Below are 19,345 nucleotides of genomic sequence, written 5' to 3'. Positions count from 1 at the left end.
TCTTACCAGAAAACCCCCAAGCCATAATTACTGCATTTGCTCAGACTTAATACATTTACTTTAACAGTACGGTACTCGATAGGTTCCCCTTCACAGAAGAGAGTTTTCAACCACACTGCAAGCCTCTAGCTCTCCCCCCCTGCTCACTCAGACAAAATAAGCTCCCTGGATGGCAACTCAGCAGTCCTGCTCCTCTCCTGTCACAGCACACATCCATCCACCTTCACCTCCAGCTGGCAGCAGACGACACGCGTAGCTTTAGGGACACGGGCTGTAGGGGCAGAGGTCTCGGCCCCACTCCCCTCAAGGAGCTGATACAGCAAGCGGGGCAGCGCGAGACACCTCCAACCTGCACAGCGCTGCGTGGGCACGGGCAGAGCGGGCGGACACCCCACAGCCCTGAGGTGGCACATGTGGATGCAGCTCTCCCAGCACCTCCTCCAAGGGGGGAACACTGAACCATGCCCACTCCGGGGACGCCGCATTCTTCTCGAGCCTCGCAGTCTTGGTGATTCTGTTCTAAGGGCAAGGACAAGAGTCCTTGAACAGAATGAAACTGCAGCTGCAGCCTTCGGCCGGAGGGGTGACAGACCCATGCTCACAGCAGCTCTCGTCACACTCTGGAAGCACACAGCTCTTTGGTCATTAACAGCAGTCAAAGCCACCAGCATCGCACCTCCACTCTGTGAAAATAAACTCCCAGGCCAGACAGCTGCCCAGCCCTTGCAGGAGCTGGCTCAGCCCACCGGTCCACACAACCAGAAACCCACAGGCTGTTTCGTTACTCAGCAACCTCTCTCATCCTCCTGCTTCCCCTCTTCATCCTCTTCTGCTTCTGTTTTAATCTGGGCCACTCCGAGCCGGTAGAGAGCATCGCGGATCACCACCTCCCCGGGCTGGCAGCTCTGTACGATCTCCTGGATCTGCCAGTTCACGATTTCCCTGCTGGTGAGGAAGTCCATGAGGCGGTTGTAGAGGTAATAGTGCGTGGCGTTCTCGAAGGTGATGGGCCTTTGGCGGATGTTGCTAGTCTTGCTGTCATTGATAGCAGCGATGATGGCGCTGTAAGGCTCCAGCTCCCGGCACAGGGAGATGCAGTGATGCCGAGCCGTTGGATCTTGGTGGTTGTTCTGCTCCGAACCCGCGTGAACAATTCGGCGTGCCGACGACTTGGTGATGGGGTGCTGAACGGAGTGCTCAGCCACAGTCACGTCTACGCTGTAGTGCTGGTCTAGCAGTTCAGGGCAGGACACGTACTGGGAGGAGAGAGAGAGGCATCGGGTAGAACAAGCAGCAACTTCCCCCATCTAAGAAGAACAAGACCACAGTACCGCTCTGCTGAACTCCAGCCGGCACTGTGACCCAGGGCAGAGGGAGGGCTACTAGTACAAGCTTCCCCTGGATGCCACAGAGGTGGTTCTGCATACTCCCTCCCCACATGTATGCTCGCGGAGATAATCCCAAGATACTAGCAACCCTCTTCCTCTCCCACTTCCCAAGTAACAGCAGCCATTTGAGAGAAGATAAGTTCCTGCGCCAAAATAAGCTACGTGATCCCAAGTTCACAATTTGAACTGTTCCAATGCACTTCCCGCACAGCTCTTCCTGTTAAGGAGCATGACCCTGACACAATGCCCCGAGCAACAGGTAACCTTTTCCGCTATGCTCGGCAGCAGAACGCACTGGCAGAGCTGTGAGTCAGGAGACACACGTCAAATTATCTCGAGGCACAACTCGGTTTACAGATCCTTTTCTTGCTAATTTTAATCTCCCTTAAAGCATTTCCATATTGGACTGGCACGGCAGAGAGCAAAGGTGGACGTAACTAACCGTTGGAGGACCCATGGGGTCAGAGAAGCAGCCCTGGTTTTTGCCCCACATCTGGGAAGTCAGGCCAGGACAGCAGACGTCTGCGCACAGCGCCACCGAAGAGGCCGTATCCACAACGTACACTGGAGGCCAGTGACGTGAGGAAACCAACAAGTCCACGTGATCCCGGGCGTTTTCTCCTCTGACAATGTACTTTGAGCCACACACAACCTGGAAAGAAAAAAGATTATCAACAAAGAGCACAATAAAATTGAAAACTTAAGGAAAAATACAGTCTTAAAAAAATTAAGCTTCCTTTCAGGTATTCCAGAAAGACTGCAACCAGACAGGTACTTTCTCTAGAGCTATTCTGTCTGCTCCTCACACCCATTCATTTTATGCTGTTCAGGAGAGGTGGTTTTCAAGTCCACCTCAGCAGCAACATCCCAACCAGGCTTCAGATCACTAGTCAACCTTGAAATCTGTGGGACTGACTGCTCGCACTCCAGGCCCCTGAGGCAGCCTGTTTCATTCCCAAGGCTCAGAGGCCCACTCCATTGCTGCTATTTGACGAGGGAGTTTCACGCTGGTAAGTCAGATGATGGCAAACAGCAAGGTAAGAGAAACCATTGTGGAGTCCAGCCTTCCTTACCTGATGCGGACACACTTTGTAGATTTTCCCTCCTGTGTGATGAGTGGAGGCTTGGGTGACGCTCGTCCCATTCTGTACGAACTCATAGAGTGCCAGGAGGGAGTAGCAGAGCTGGTCCTAGAAAAGACAGACCCCAGAGAAAATCTGTGTGTGGCTCAAATGAACAGACTCCTTCGAGGAGGCAGAAGACTGCAGGCAAGGTCTCCCAGATCCTAATTTGCACTTCTCCCAGTAACTTCCTAATCCCACACTCAGCACCGTGAGGGTAACAAGCAATTACACGACACTGAGCCTGTGACAAGGTAATTACAGGCTTCCTTTCTTCCAGCCCACAAAGGTTCCATTTCTTTCCCCATGTGCACATTATCCTATAATCTGCAGGCGCTCACATTAACCCCCCCTGCCCTGAGCGCAGAGGAGAAGTTAATTATCTAGGATGGCAATCGTGAATGAGGGGAAAGGCAGTGAAGACCAGCTCCACTCCTACAGGCTGGTGTGTGGGCAAACAAGCCGTTACCTTTGTATCTGAAGCCTCCCAGGGGATGCCACACTGTGTCAGAAAGTTCTGCAGCTCTCCTTCACTGTATGAGCTTATCAGCTCCAGCCTGAAGTTTTCTTCCTGGAGGAGCCTCACCAAGGCACTCCCATTACCTGCAAAGGCAGGAAGCAAGTCTCAGCTCTCGTTCTCGGGAAGGGAAGTCACCAAAACAATTTCTTCTGAAGTCTACAGGAGAAGAGATTGCACAACCAACTGCCAGCAGGAGAGAGCTGTAACAGTCCTGCTGCCAAAGCACGTCACAGCCCATGCTGCTCTCAGCCCTTCGCTAGCGAGGTCAGCAGGCTGAGCCCAGCAGAGCTGCAGGCTCCGGGAGCGCTTCTCTATCCTGTCGTTTGTAACCTTTAAATAACTGGTTGGATGAACGTGAGGATAAACAAGTGACAGAAGAGTGCAGAGAAATGTGACTGCAGCCTTGGACTGAGCAGCTCCAGGCTTACCCATCCATCTCCACATCCTTATACCTAATACCTAAACTGTTAAGGCAGCCGGGTGCCAACTAAATTTAGCTCATACACCCAAGCTTATTCATCTCATGGTTTCTTCTTACACGCAGCCGATGCCCTGGATATACTAAACACAGAGCACTGATCAAGTCTAACACATCCACCTCCCAGTCCTTTTTCAAGTTCTGTAGAAACTAATTCACCCTTTATTGAGATCGTGATCCCGAGATACCAAGCACTGCCTGCAGCATCCACAGTCCAAGTAGCAGCCCAACGTGGAACAAATACTGACTGCCACTCAAGTTGTGCATGCCTCCCTCTGCAATCAGACCTTCCCTCGTTTGGGGTGCAGTGCTCTCGTGTCCCCCATGCCTCAAATGTGTCCGAGCACATCAGTGCATTCCAGCTTCACTGGGCAGGCCAAAGCTCAGGCTGCTGAGCACCCTAAGAACAGCTGACCTAAGACTAGCGTTCTGCCGTCTCTCAGCAGACATACTTCTAGAGTCATGCAGTCATCGATTCTCAGCTCTAACCATCACCAGAAGTCCCCACCACATAAAGCACTCCTTTAATACGCATGACCTCAGCAGTTACCTGGCACTGCCTGCACATCCAGGTTCTTATCCTTCTCCGTATTGATCACCATCGCTCCTCTCATCAGTGGAGGGAAGAAAGGAGCAACAATAGAGGCATCAAACTTTGTGATGGGGATGCTAGAAGGAAAAGCCACCTGTTCAATCACCTCCGTCTCCATTGTGGACCAGAAGTCTTCTACATTCACTTCACTCGATGGCAAGAATTCTGGCCAAGTAAACTAGAAAGAACAAGAAACACAATACAAATAACCATGTGACAGTTTGTGTCGGCCTCGCTCAGGGCAGAGACACTACCCAGGGGAGTGCTCAGCCCAAATACAAGACGACTTCAGGCTCCTAGAGTTCTCCACAATCATCTTCCGCTGGGAGAGAGTCAAATCCATTTATTTAACATAAAAGTCAGACATGCTGCACAGTGCTACCAGGGCTTGTTTTCCCATTAAAGACAGCAGCACCTCAAGGAAACTGCTGTTTGGGGGGAACACACAATGCCTTCGTGTCAAAGGAAAAAGGCCAAGTTCAGCAACTTTCATCCAAGGTCCCTACTGTCAGAGCCTGCTGGACAAAAGCTGTGGTCCAGGGACAGAGGATCTTGTTTTCCCCAAACCATACATCAACACCTCTAAGAGGAAGCGCAAGCATCACCACTCCAGCCACATCCTCTTGCCAGGCATCAGCAGAAAATAGCTCCCAAAGGTCTCGTGTAATTATCGTGCGACACGAAGACCAGAGTCAGCAAAACGTCATTACGATCTGTTTCGAACACGAACAGGATGTGAAGTTTGTGAAAAGCCTACCTCTACATTTTTCAGTGCCAGGACATTTTCCACATTCCTCTGGGCTATCTCCACCTTGGGGGTTATGCCACAGATTCCACAGATCATATCATTGTAATCCCGCACAGTCAGACATTCAAAGGCCCAGTAGCCATTGCACAGCAGTTCCTGGAGCTGAACCTGCTCATCGTGGCTCAGGCTTTTTTCTGAAAAGAGAACATCCGCTCTTACAGCTTTCACTTCCTCAGGGAAGAGACAGTAGTCAGTAGAGAGCTAGTAGAGCTCTCCTGTGCAGAATAAACAAACTGGTCCTCCAGAGAATCGTTACAAGAACCAGTCGCAGAGGTACTACTGGGTTTAGGGAGTGATTTCACAGAAACACACCATGCCAGAAGAGGTGAATTTTGCCTTTTTATAGCCTAAGAATCATCATCAGGCTACAGCTGTGTGTGTTACAGTAAAAAACAAGGAAAACCCACCAGTTTGTTCCTGAACAGAGTCGAGAATATTGCCAACAGCCAGCCTGGGATCCTCCCCGAGTTTGACGTGGTTTCGGATTGCAAACAGAAGGTCCAAGCTCACAAGCAACTTGTTACCCACGTTGAAAAGGCCTGAAGTTAAAGCAAGACAGTTATTGTCCATAAGTCCTTCGTTCACAAAGGCATATATTCCTTAGTGATACAAGGGATAACGGGTTTAAACTGAAAGTGGGGAGGTTTAGATTGGATATCAGGAAGAAGTTCTTCGCGGAGAGGGTGGGGAGGCACTGGGACAGGTTGCCCAGAGAAGCTGTGGATGCCCCATCCCTGGAAGTGTCCAAGGCCAGGCTGGATGAGGCTTGGAGCAACCTGGTCTAGTGCAAGGTGTCCCTGCCCATGGCAGAGGGGTTGGAACTAGATGAGCTTTAAGGTCCCTTCCAACCCAAACCATTCCATGATATGCAACATCTTAAAGGAGTACAGTTCAGAGGATAACGGAAACATGTGGGTAGTGCTACTGGGACTGTTCCCTCTACATACTAGCAAGATTAGCTCATTTCACAGACTCGCCTTTAAATTTAAAAAGCTGCAAGGAAAAGCAGTCAATCCATCTCCTCAGCTCCATGCTGCTTCGTGGGAGGCCCCAGTAACTGCCACTCAAGACCCAGTAGTCAGCACCGAGAGAGCACTCTGGATGGCTGGATGTCTCTGACTGATCTCAGGGCTTGCCTTGTAGGACTCAACATGTACCACTTACAGAGGAGAACTACACCAGAGAAGCAAAAGGGTCTTCCCCTCAAAGCATTCATGTGGTTTCTCCACTAATACAGATTTACTTGCAGAAGTAGCAGAATAGTGCAAGCCAAAAATAAATCAAGTTTCATACATTTGGACAGGGAATAGGCTTTTCACTGCAAAGACAATGCCCTGACACAGTCCCAAGGCTTCTGAAGGGGTTAGGCTGTAACGCTATAAGGTGGTGTGCTTCCCTTTTCCCCACCTGTGTAAATATCAGTGAAGCTATGGAGGGCCAGACACTGCAGGTTCACGCACACTTTGACCTGAGCTGTAACCACCTGTAATCTGTTAGCCGTCAGCAGCCAGCACTCCTGAGGACCAGCCAGGGAACTGTAACACACAACAAAAGACAACTCGGAGTCAAGCCAACAGGTTTTTCAGTCCAGTCCTGCAGTAACTGAAAATGTTCTCATTGAGATGGGTTCATTAGTACATCAGTCTGAGACGATTCACATCATTTCACACCCAAAAAGCAAAGATACCTTTAAAAACAGATTCCCCTGGCAGAGTCAGGTTACTGCTCGCAATCTGTAACAGCACTACAGCACCTCTCCAGCTCCACACTGGGCACATAGTATTTGGGAGGTGGAGAAAATCTACGGCCCCAGCTGCTGTGGGAGAAGCATCAGCCCTATGGCCACAGGGCAAGAAATGGTGACCAGTCCCACACTCGACAGCCTGTCCCTGCATGCACACAGACTGGGAAAGGCCAACTCCTCTACAGTACAGCTGCCGAGGAGGCAGTTCAGACAGGAAAATGCCAGTTGTGCCCACATGAGAAAACAAGAACCAAAGCCAAAGGTAGCTCCATCCCACTGGCAGGGGTTTTGCTGGAGCCTAGGCAGGGATGTACGGGAGTCCCACGCGCAGAGCGCTGCCTGCAGAGCGGCGCAGCAGCAAGGATTTATAACGCACAGGGTGGCTAGTGAGAGAGAGGGACAGGGTCCTGCAAGATAAGCACCGCTCTGCAAAAATTACTGGGTATAAAAACCACCTCTGCTAGAAAAAAATCTCAGCACTAGCTTGACCAAAGCAAACATTGTTAATTGCTGTCATAAACGTCTTTTTGGTTGAAGAAAGAAACACAGCAGTAAACTACCTGACGTTTTGCTGCGGGAAATGTTTCAGCTCAGGTTTTTGGCAACAGGTGGGTGTTTAGCAGACTTAGTGAGGAGATATCTATACAAATCTAGTTAGGTGATCTGGCCTAGACACTGGTAATTTCTGAAAGTCCTTAAAATTTCAACATGGGTATTTGTTCCAAAACAAGATTCACTCAGGCCCACGCTAAGCCATGAAAGGAATGAAAGCATCATAAGCAAAAAAGATCCACACAGGAAATACTCAGATCGGGAAAAGAGAGAAGGGAAATTACATAATGCAGAACTATAATCCCACAATTTTGCCTCCGTCAGCCTCAAAACATCAGCCTGGAAAACAAAGAAGGGATGACTAATGAAAAGATTGCATTTCAAGAAAAAACCCTACATCCAGAGGTAGCAGTCACTCTTTGATCAAGCTCTCCCACGGTACGACAATGGTAACTACAACAAACTACGCTGTGCAGGAGAAACAGCTTATCACTAGCAGCTACACCCTTTCTACACGTGTAGCTTCTTCAGTGTCACCTACACCAGGCTCAGTACTGGGGGCTAAAGCAAACGCTCTTTTGGGGCACATTTGTATCACGGACTATCAGCGCGAGGTGGAAAAGTCACAAGTCCAAAACAGAATCTTACTTCTGTCCCCCCTTGAACAACGGGCTGTTACAGAGGAGGCACTGCGCAGACGGAGACTCATAGTAGTTTGACCAGGAGGTCTGCTCTATGGTGACTGTCTCCTCACTCACGTTGGACAGGATAAGCCGGGAACTGTTGAGTTCATGGATGAGCGTGAAGACCTCAGCCAGTTCCGATTCGTTCTCTGGGATCTGCATTAACTTGCGTAGCAACTGCAGGGTGGACTGACGCTGGATCTCTTTCTGGGATGGGGTTAGGGGCTCGCTGGTGTTCAGCACATCAGATTGACCTGGACCAACCTCCTAGAAAGCAAGTCAAACACTCACATATTCAACTAGGCGAGCACAGGGGTGAAAACACAAAGATGCCAAAAGAGTCACTAACGGTGGCAGAAACACAGTAACCTTTGTACCCAGCAGACTTGACTTCTCCCCTGCTCATTCATTGACCCCAGACAGTAGCTTCTGTTACTTCAGCCTAAGTTACTTCACCAAAACGACTTTATTACAGCCCAGACTTCAGCAACTCCCACAATACTGCTATACCATCACAGATTTGCTGCTAAACTGGAGTGCTAGCACAGATCTGGAGGAGCAAGAGAGTGAGGACAACCATCAGGAGGTATATAAACACTTCAATAACCCCAGCAATCGTCACTGCCTTTCCCCATAGGTGACCAAACACGTTCTCCTGCATGACATGCTCAGAGAGCCACGGCAGAAGCCAGAGGAGACAAGTGCTAAATGTGAACAAGGGCCTGCGACGTGCGGAATACGCTGTCAATTCAGGTTGATCAGCTACAGTCTTAGACACGCAGCCCCCGCCACACAGAGGCTCGCGAGACAAAATGCACGAGCACAGGAGAATGAAACCCTAAGTGGCTCAGAACAGCACGAATGCAAACAGGCTCGTCCGTTCGATCACTTACACTCTGTTGCCAACTTTTCAACCTGTTTCTCTGTCTAGTCTAGCACGGAGATGAACGATCAGGCCGAAAGCGCAGAGACAACAATGAACTGTGGGATAGGAATGTTAAACAGATCCAGAACCAGAAAATAAGGGAAAAAAAAAACCCTAAAGGAGGAAGAGGCAAGCCACATGCCTCTCAAAATCCAAGCTGAGCATGCTGCTGTTACACAGCTGCTTATGTGAGTTTCACACACAGGACATTGCAGTTTGGGGGTATGTGTTTGATTTCTTTTTCTTTTTCTTTTTTTTTTAAAGCACTACACAAGGTTATGTTCTTCAAAATAAAAAAAGGCAAGTGGAAGAGTCATATTACCCACAGACTAAAATGTAGTTTGTCTGTGTGCTGAGTGTGCATTTCAGCTAAGAACAGGACAGCTCCTTTATTTATTTATTTGAAACAAAACCATTCTGTATTCCTGTGAAACTTTAAAAGCAAAAAAACACCCCAAACAAAAAAAAAAACCCAGAATTCACTATTTCCATCCATGTTGAACAGCAGACAACTGAAAAACATCTTTTTACAACAGAAAAACATACTTCATACAGAAATAAGTTCAGGCTGGCAGTAAAGTTGCAGTACAAACCCCTAAAAATAGGAAGTTCTGATACAAGATGTTCTAACTCAATTTACATTAGCCACAAACTGGTCACAAAGCAGAGCACACTGGAGAGCTTCTTCATGAAGTCTGAAGTTCAACAAAGCTGACACAACAAGCGTGACCTTGGGGGCGATTTCCCCGGCATGTACCAATACAGCATAAGCTTTTTTAAGCTAGAGACATCCAGCGGCAGCACTGAGTGTGCTCAGTCCCATCCTCAGCCCGAAGGAGGAGGATGTTGCAGGAGTTGGACAGTACAAACCTCACCATAATTATTTTCAACAGGACATTATTCTGTTGGAAAAGCTTACCATAATAAGATGTTAACATGTTTCCACAGGCACCTGCGCACTGAGGTACTTCCCTGCCCAGCTCACAACAGCCATTTGGTAAGACAAACTATTCTGAACCTTACCAGGGTTTTTGCTGTTTTCTCAGCTCTGTCTTTGGCAAGATTATATCCGCAGCTTGGACAGATTCGTGGCTTGTGCCTGTTTGTATACACGTAACTACAGGAGGGGTTCTTGCATTTCCCTCTGCCACGTGATGTTGCCAATCCCAAATCCTGAATGACACAACAAAAAAAAAAAGTTTGTTGACTTGACTTTTAGATGCCAACAAGATGCTAGAAAAGTCTGCTTGAACATCATATGCTTTTTCCCCACTTTAAAGGTCAAATAGCAGGCCCTGTCGCTTTGCAAGGAATATTTTAACTGGCACTTTGATGCCAGTTCCAGAGACCTTGCTGAACTCAAGGAAGGGATGGGGATTATGCTAGGACACGAATTAAAATCCAGTTCTTAACAAGGTCCCAAACACAACTGCAACAGAGAACAGCCACCCCGGGTTAGGTCAACAGCTGACACACAAGTACAGACTGTCTCACAGCAAACAGGAGACACTCTTCTGCAAGGCAGTAAAACAGAAGTCACAGAACGGTCTCATCCCAGAGCTGACACTCCCTGTGGCACAAGACAGACCATTTGAAAAATCCTCACCAAAGTTACGGTGCAGCTGTACTTGTAGGAAGGGAATGTGTCTGGTTTGACCTCCACTACTTTCACCTGAGATGCCCTGCTGGCCAGAGTGCTGTGGAGCTGAAGATAAAGCAGAACAAACAACACCCGTGAGACTGAATACATTGTAAGCAACACCTATTAGCCTTTTGCACCCCCAAGAAATCAATTCATGTTCATTTAACATCAGGACTACAACACACCGTTTAGCATACTATGGCATAAGTACTATGTTTTGCATACTATGGCAGAAGTATTCCAGCACCTTGGCATACTCAGCCATTATTTCACAGGTGAAAGACTCAGTATTGCATGTCAGACTATCAAAGCACTAGCAGATCCTCAAAACATATGCTGGAAGCAGCTGGCAGGTTCTCAAAGCAGCCAACAGAAGGATTGTCCAACAGTCTCTGCTGATTTTAGTCAGAACAGAGTTAATTTTCTTCACAGGGGCTTGTATGAAGCTATGTTTTTGGATTTTCCCTGAGAAAAGTACTGATAAGGTGTCTCTTTTAGCTGGTGCTGGGGAGTGCTACAACCAAAATCAAGGTCTTTCTCAGCTTCTGATGCTGCAGCTGAGTTCCCAACTTTCTCACTGCAAGCAGTGTGTGGGGGACACATACAGGGTTCAGACAGCCAACCCAGACTAACCAAAGGAGTATTTCATTCCACAGCACGTCATGCTCAGTACGTAACCCAGGAGGGGGTCAGGGGACTATAGCTCCTTTGCTTTCTCACATGTTAGCTAGCTTGCTTGTTCGTGAGTGAGTTGGGGGGTCCGTTGGCTTTCCCGGTCATCCTGTCACCCATGGGGTTGAGGTGGACTATGTTGCAATTGCTCTCAGGCTCTCTGGCTCTGACTCCTGCTACTTGGGACCCAGCTGCGTGTCAGATGGTTGGTGATTGTATCATATGTTTTATTTTCCATCATTTTAATTACTTATTAGTAGTAGTATTGTTAATATGATTAGCATCACTATAATATTCATTTATATTCAATTATTAAATTGTTCTTATCTCAATCCATGAGCTTCCTTGTCTTTTCCTCGGATTCTCCTCCTCTACCAGAGGAGGGTGGGGGAGGTGAGAGTGCGGCCGCGTGGTAGTTAATTGCCAGCTGAGGCTAAACCACGACACACCCTCTCTCCGTTCAGTTCCTACACTCAGCCATCTAGTATTCCCGCTGCTCCCGAGCCGTCTCATTAAAAAATCTCAGTCACAGATCTCCTCATCATAAGGCTGCTTCATTTTTACGTTCTACTTCTCACCACTCAGGTATTATCCCTCATCCTGGGGAAAACAAACCCTCATGGGAAAATACTACACACATGAAGAATGACCCATGGGTACCTTTCGCTCCTCTGCACTTGGTGGCTGCAGAATCGACTGGCCCAGTTGCTTCAGCGTACTGGGCTTCAAGCCTGATGTCCTCACCGAGGAATGCTTGTCTTGAAGGAGAGAAAGGATGCAGCAGGTTAGATACGAGAAAACAGGTCCTGTTTCACTCTGACATGTTTGAAAAATGCCACCGTAGTGACATGAGATTTTTCCTCCAAACTTTACCCAAGGGCCCATTTTGTGGCCCATTTGCCTGCACTCTCGGAGAGTGGTTTTATTCTAAGGCAGGTCACTATCTCTCTTCAGACACGTTACTGTTTGACAGAGACCACTCTGATGTGGTGAGGAAAGACAACCACTCCCAAGGCATACCAGGGAATACTGCTCTCACCGGTATTGGCAAAGGCCTGTCTGTTGCTGGGCTGCTCCACGCTGGCTTCTCTCCCCACGCTGGCTGGTGCGGGCAGAATCGCTCGCATGGGTCTTGCTGCGGCCAGCAAGGAGGGCTTAGGTCTTGGTTTACTCTTTACTTCTTGTCCTTTGTGTGTAGCAGCCGGAGCATCAATTCTGAAAGAATGGAAAGAAAATTCCATGGTTACTCCCTCAGCCTCAATTTTCTTCCCTGAACTGTGCTTTATAGCACAACAATCACAACTATTGCAGTAGAAAGGAGAAACAGTGCTAAGGATACATCTGCCCTGTGACTACGATTTAATTGTCCCTGCCCTGTGACTGCGATTTAATTGTCACTTTAAAAATAAATTAGCTCTGATGGACAAAATCTCAGAGGAACAATCTTGAACTGGCAGCAAACAGACAGTAAACAGAACAGGTCTTACAGGAAGCACTGCCAACAGCCTTCAATTTCTTGGATTAGTCCCATCAGCACACAACAGACACCACACGCTCCCATAACATATGGAAAACTGACTCACCCCACCGGCTTTTTTGCAGAAGCATTTGGACTCGGCGCCTCGGAAGACAGTGAGATACCAAGCCCTACGCTATCTTTTTCTGCCTGCTCCGAAGAAGAGTCTCCGTGACGCTGGCTCTCCTGGCCCAGCGTCACTCCAACAGCACTGCCTCTGTCTTCAGCAAGCACGTTGTTTGCAAGAATGTGAGCCTCGGAGATGATCACTTCCTCCCACTCGGTCTCCTGCGCCTGCCCTCTGGCAGGCACAGCGTTCAGCAGCTGGCTGACAGCCTCAGAGCTCTCCAGGGCAGACTTGGAGGTACTCTCGCCAACAGCTGCCGGCTCCGTGAATGCTGACTGCTGACTTCTTTTAGCTGCCGGAGTTTTAGGAGAGGTGCCTGAATTTTGCTCAGATTTGCTTTTTGGTTGTTTTTCCTGGAAACAAAGAGACGGTCACATTTCAGAGCTTCAGGCTTTCACAGGTAAGTTCCCTTCACACGTGGCAGGTTTGCCATGGCCTATTTCATGCTGGATCAAAACAGCAAAATCTTAAGTGTTTAAGCAATGAACAGTACCAAGAGCAGAAAGACAATCTCCTACAACACCCAAGCCCCTGTTAACATTTTCTGTACTCTCCTGGCCTTTCAAAGTAAAGAGTGTCTAAAAATAATCCATGAAGAACTTTCATTTGAATCTTCAACTCCCTCAAATACCATCATTAGCATCAACATCACAAACTCACCCACCACCCTCTGCAACAAGGACCCTCCTCCCACGCTCCTCTTTCATAGCTTCAGCTCTCTGGTACTGTCTGTTCTTCCACGCTACTGAGGAGCCAAAGGGCTAGAGAACTCATATCTTTTGGACACGGGCATTCAGAAAAGCAAGCATTTGGACGAGTCAGGAAAGAGAGAATTACTCGGGAAGGTTTTTCGACCTCAGGAAAAATATTACCTTCAAGACTAAGGCTACAAAAGCCATGTGTTGGGGTCAACGGAGGTATGATGGAACACTGAGTCGGTAACATGCAGAGCTATGGGGAATGGAATCGGGAGTTTCTGGCATGATAAACACAAACTCTCAGCTCTCGGCAGAGTTCATTCTCAGAAGGATAGTCGGTTTTTAAAAACCAACATCTTCTAGCCTAGTCCCTTGTCTTTCTATGGAACAGGAAGGTATGTATAAGCTTAGTTTCACTTCTACTGATGTTATTGCTGCTTAAAAAAAAAAAAAAAAAATCGAACTGCTGGTGCATGTTTTTCCCAAGACATAAACACTACAAAAACAAGTGGAACTATTTATGCAAATGTGTTCCCAGAAGAGCAGAATAAAACTGAAAGCCAGAAAGAAAACTCCCTCTATAACCTTTCAGTTCTAATCAACGTAGGATTTAATGGGAGCAGGCATGCCATATTCAGGCAGGAGTGTGTTTTTGCAGTCAGACATCTATCTACTTCAGCAGGTTCCCAGAACAGAAGCTAAGAAGTCATCATCGCTATTCGTATCCTACCACACAGGAAGCCCAGACACCCTCTCAGACACTACAGAGTTTGTAAGCTGCCTAAAAAAGTTCTTGCCTCTAAATGCTCCATGGATCTAGCCACAGAGCAAAGGAGGTTCCGAACAAATCCACATAAGGCCACTGAAAGTCGATGCACATCTTCACATGGAGAACATCCTTTAACCTGTGCCTGAGGAGCCTCGTTTCAGACAGAAATTTAATGAACACTCATCTCTTCAGAGCTGACTAAATACCACAACACTGCCAAGGTCGTTTTTGCCATATACAACCAGTAGAAATGCCAATAATTTAACCAGAGTAGGTACCATGTGGAGAAAGGCTCTTCCTCTCACACAAACTTCACAACTCCACCAATACCTGGGAATTTCCTTCCAGCCAAAGGTCAGAACATCATGAATGATCAGACACATGGCTGTGAGTCAACAATACCCAACAGCACTTCAGCTTCCACTGCATCAACTTTATTAGCTAGCTCCCAAGGGATCGCATACCTACATTCGTTGAGAATTGCTCCTCCTTTCCGTTAAAAAAATGATGTTGCAAGACCACAGAAAACCTCAATTTGTAGAAGAACTTCAAGAACAGATAAATTACCACAAAACAAATGGTTTGACCAACATGAGCTTAGCCAGGGCTGCAGCAGGAAGACAGGCACTGCCTTCTAGGACCAGGAACTGCAATGCAGGCAGAGGCCAGAAGGACATGCGTCCTCTCAACAAGAGAGTTACCACGTGCAGCCTCATCTGCTCCAGCTGACACCAGTACAAGTGGCTTCTTTACCCGAGGTGTGGTGATTTCAGGCCTGTCTCACCTTGGCAATGGTGACGTGCTCCAGCACAAGCATTGGAACGGAAGCGCAGGGATCAATTCCGGCATACCTGACTTCCTGCACTACATCTACTGGTCCAGAAACACCACAGGCGTTCACAAAACCAGCACTTTTTGACTGAAAAATCAGGGAAGGAAAGGCAAATTTACCTTTGGGATCCATTTCCCTCCCAGGAAGTTCCCACACGTCGGGCATTTTGGTGGTTTATGCCTGGTGACGTAAGTGAAGGAACAGCCAGGATTGGTGCAATTTCCATGTCCCCTGCGGGTATAGGTGGTTGTCTGAAACGAGAGTTGGCAAGAATTTCTCTACAGACGTAAAAACCACAAAGCTGTGTGGGCATCGCTCCCTTCTTCCTCGTAAGCTCTTCACAAACGTTATTCAGCACATCACCAGCCCTTCGCTGTTACTCCTGCCGACCAACCGTCACGCAGGAATATGAATAAGCTGTAATAAGCTGGTACAAAAACAATTCTAACAGCAGTGAGACAAGATGTGATTAACAGACTCATGCCAACGGGGCGATGAGACTGGAAGACGAGCAGTCGTGATACAGTTTTCACCAGTAATTTCTTGTTGTATGCAGAGGTCAAGCACTCCCCAGTGCTTTCCTGTAACTTACTGTGAACGACCGCAACACCAGCAGCACCACCAGGCACTATGTACGAACATGATTAAAGCAGAACCTAGCATCTCTGCCAGGACAACAGCATCAACACCTCAGCATTCTGCACTCCATGCTCCCGAGGGAGCTGTTGTGCCGCAAGTCTCTAACTAGGTGCATTTTTTCCTCGAAATGCAAGTGCTGCTGTCAAAGAAATGAGATCATTTAAGCCAGGCACCACTTCCCGGGAACAAAAACCTGAGGTATTTCCATTCTCCCTAAGACATCTGGAAGAGGATCGTGCTATGCACCACTATAAACACCTGCAGTGTTCCACCAGCTGGAAGCCCAGAGGACCTGGAAAACAGGGTTTGATGCTAGTTTACACAACACAAGGAGCTGCAGTGCTGACTGTACAGAGAAGTCCTACAATGATTACAGAAATACAAGTGGCTGGAGTGGTGAGATTAGAGAAATAATACTATTCTTCTCCTTGTGCAACGGGACACGCAACCTTTCACATGGGTTGCAAAACCTGAGGTCACTGCTCCTCTCCTGTCACGTGGTGCAAGAGACCACCATGCTCAGGACTGGAAGTCAAAGACCTCCCATCAGCACTCACAAGGCATAAAACCAAGGACAAGAAATTTATCAACGGACATTGAATTATCTTTAAGAACTGGACCGTGATCAGACCTTTCCTACTCTAACATCGCTAAGACAAACCTACGGTAATATACCCATACCTCAAAACGCCACACAAGACTCTGAATTTCTTACCAATTTAATTGATGCTGGGTTCTCCACAACAGAATGAGCTGGCAAAGGTAACATAATAAACTGTGTAGCGGGTGTGGATGAGCTACTCTCTTCAGTATCCTAAAATGAAGTCAAAGGAAAAATAGATGCAGAGAACAAGAAACACGGTGACTGGTGTCCCACCCTCTCATGAACACTACCACGTGTCTTAGGGACCAATGAGACCAGAAAGCAGGAAGGAAGAGAGATCATTTCAAAAGCAACGGCCTTACCAAGTCTACTCTGGAAATTACCAAACCCTTCACAGCTTGAAATTTAAAACAGCAGATCCAAATCTTCACAGAGTAAGGTTTTCTATAACCGATCCCTAACAACTCAAGTTAAAAGGACTCCCTTCTACCTCTCTGCAACGAAGAAAACAGCTATCAGGAGCAGAGAGATAACATCTATTCTCCCCAAAATCTTGTAGTCCAACTGTGGAACCCACCCTCAAGTACTGTCAGAAAAAAATAATTTAAAAAACCTCAAAGCAGTCATCTTAAGACACAAGTGATATCACGTGTGGCAGAGTCAAGCTGCAAGCAGAGACACCGGTAATCACGGAGTTACAGCAGCTGCTGTTTCCCTCATCACAGAGCACAAGCACGCTGGGCAGTACAGCTCTCCTGCAGCCACCATGGATGACAAGCACAACATGTTAAACAGCGCTCTGACGTTTTAGGTGAGACGCTGACAGGAGTCTGAGTGTGGCCGAATAACTTACCCTCCCCGTCAGCACCGTCACCACCGACACACCATCTGAAACCTGCGGACGGGCCATGGTGATGCTCCCGTTGGAGACATCTGCGGAGCTGCTCACTAGAGTCTCTTCAATAACCACCCGAGCTGCCTGATACGGCTGCCTGTCTATTTCCAAAGAAGCCTCATCCAAGAGGATATCTCCAGCCACTTTCTCTGTCACAGGCGCAACGTAGTGAGAGAGAACCTCCGACGCAACCACTTCTTCCACAGCATCCGGCTGAGCGAAGGAAGCAGTCTCTTCTGCCAGCCCCTCGATGGCAATGCACTGCTCAGAGAGGCCAACTTGGCTCGAGTCCACAGAAAGGATGTTTTGCACAGCATCACGGGAGACATTTGTGATATTGGTGGAAGCTGTTAACCCTTCGGACGCTGCCTGAGCCTGTGTCACACACAGTTCCAGCGACTGCCTGCTCCTGTCCTCTTGAAGAGTGGTTTTGGGAATAATTATATAATCTGAGCGAGGAAGAATCTTACGGAAACCTGGAATGTCTGGAACTACTGCAGTTCGAGTGGACACCTTGGAGTTCTGTTGGCAAAAACATAAGATGGAATAAATAATACAAGAAGATACGCAGTTCTCAATCGCACTATTTTAGTGCCTAAAGTTTCAATGGTTTCCTGAGGTTGTTAGCTGGGAATTTCTCCACGTGACAAAAGCTTGCAGAACCCCTCTCAGCCCTGGGTTTAACATCCACTTTACCATCAATCACCCTGATGACACGACACAAGAATAACTACCATCCCCGTCAGCGGGTACTAGATTTGGCTGTCTTGAATTTCAAAACATCATCCCTTGACGGAGCAGACGGCAAAAGCCTCACACATTGCTGCTTTACAGGCTGTCCTAAGCAGAAATCCAAACTGGAATCTGCAGTTAGGCGATTCTCCCACACAAGGTGCTGCATAAGCATTTAAGTGCCTCTCTCTTCACATGGCAAAGAACTGCCAGAAAGATGACTTACCGGGTCCAATCCCTCTTTCTCTAGCTTGGCTTTCTCCAAGTAATAGCTTTTTTCAGCCACACTGAGCAACCTCCAGCTCTCACTGATCTTTTTGTTGATTTCAGACTGAGGGAGGTGGGGGAGCTCTTGCTGTACTTTCAAGTAAATGTCGTAATAGTAGAGGAGGTAAGCAGATCTGAAACGCAACCAGAGACTGGAACGTTAACGTCATTCCATGGAATTTATGTTTGTCCCAAGGTCAAATGACGAGCGCGTTACATTCAATTCTACTTGTAAATGCATTTTTTAACCAAATGAAAACTAAGGTTCTAAGGAGAACCTCTGAAGGAAGGGGAAAGAGAAAATTATTCTGGGACACACAAACTTCAGCTCAAGCAATGGTAGCACCCATAAAGACAAGGATAGCAGAGCAGGCCCAAAGTGTCAAGCTAACTTTTTATAGGCCAAGTTTTACACTATGTTCCAAGCGCACCGCAAAATTCACTCTTATCAGAAACAAGGAAAACTGCTCCCATACCCTCCACAGGCACCAAAGGAAGACAGAAAGAATTTACCTGGGCTTTTTGGCTTTTACTCCATGATCGCCAGTAATTTTATATTTCTTTTTCTTCTTAGACGGCACCGGTGATGCGTAAGTGTAAGTGCCCTCTATTTCCTCCATTACCACAGTTACTTCAGTGCCATTGTACGGCGCCTCCATTGCTAAAAATACAGAGTTTACATTATGCGCTCGCCAAGTTCTACGATATTTTGCCCAACAAAGCCTTCGCTTAATCACCTCTGTAAATAGGCAGCATGACTGGCCTGTAAGTTTGCCTTATAATTAACCAAGATAAACAGTTATCTATTTTTAGAAGAAAACACCTTTATTACACCAACCTCAATACCATCAGCTCAGGGCAGTCACGCTGCATCTGCACTTACAAGCTGCAATTCCCCAAGAACCTCTTGGGTCAGCCAGGTAGTCTAGAACGAGCCTTCCCCCCAGCAAGCCGCTGTCCAGCTACAAGATACCACGGCCCGCTCACAAAAGCGAGGCCGGAGACTGAATAAACACGGAAGCCTCCTAATCCTCTTACCCAGATTTGCAGGGCTCCTGGCTTAACACCAGTGACAGCTCTAGCCTCCGCGGCGCTGGGAGGCTGAGGGGACGCGAGAAGCCTCAGGAGGTAAGAGACAATG

At 47.7% G+C, this 19,345-nt stretch overlaps 1 protein-coding gene across 1 annotated transcript; it reads right to left on the bottom strand.

Annotated features, from left to right (window-relative positions):
• Positions 1 to 785: 785 nt before the first annotated feature.
• Positions 786 to 18,863, bottom strand: HMGXB3 (HMG box domain containing 3). Its single transcript, XM_010161859.1, has 19 exons — positions 18,718 to 18,863; positions 18,164 to 18,338; positions 17,164 to 17,727; positions 16,422 to 16,520; positions 15,187 to 15,318; positions 12,709 to 13,121; positions 12,165 to 12,340; positions 11,786 to 11,883; positions 10,418 to 10,516; positions 9,835 to 9,984; positions 7,852 to 8,153; positions 6,315 to 6,442; positions 5,315 to 5,446; positions 4,857 to 5,041; positions 4,058 to 4,277; positions 2,979 to 3,112; positions 2,462 to 2,578; positions 1,831 to 2,040; positions 786 to 1,256 (listed from the first exon to the last, which is right to left on the bottom strand). The coding sequence occupies exons 1-19, from the start codon at positions 18,861 to 18,863 to the stop codon at positions 786 to 788; spliced, it is 3,951 nt and encodes a 1,316-aa protein (XP_010160161.1).
• Positions 18,864 to 19,345: the final 482 nt, after the last annotated feature.

This window comes from Eurypyga helias, unplaced genomic scaffold (genome assembly GCF_000690775.1).
Source record: "Eurypyga helias isolate BGI_N326 unplaced genomic scaffold, ASM69077v1 scaffold4462, whole genome shotgun sequence".
Taxonomy (NCBI): domain Eukaryota; kingdom Metazoa; phylum Chordata; class Aves; order Eurypygiformes; family Eurypygidae; genus Eurypyga; species Eurypyga helias.
This window is presented reverse-complemented; position numbering and strand designations above follow the sequence as displayed.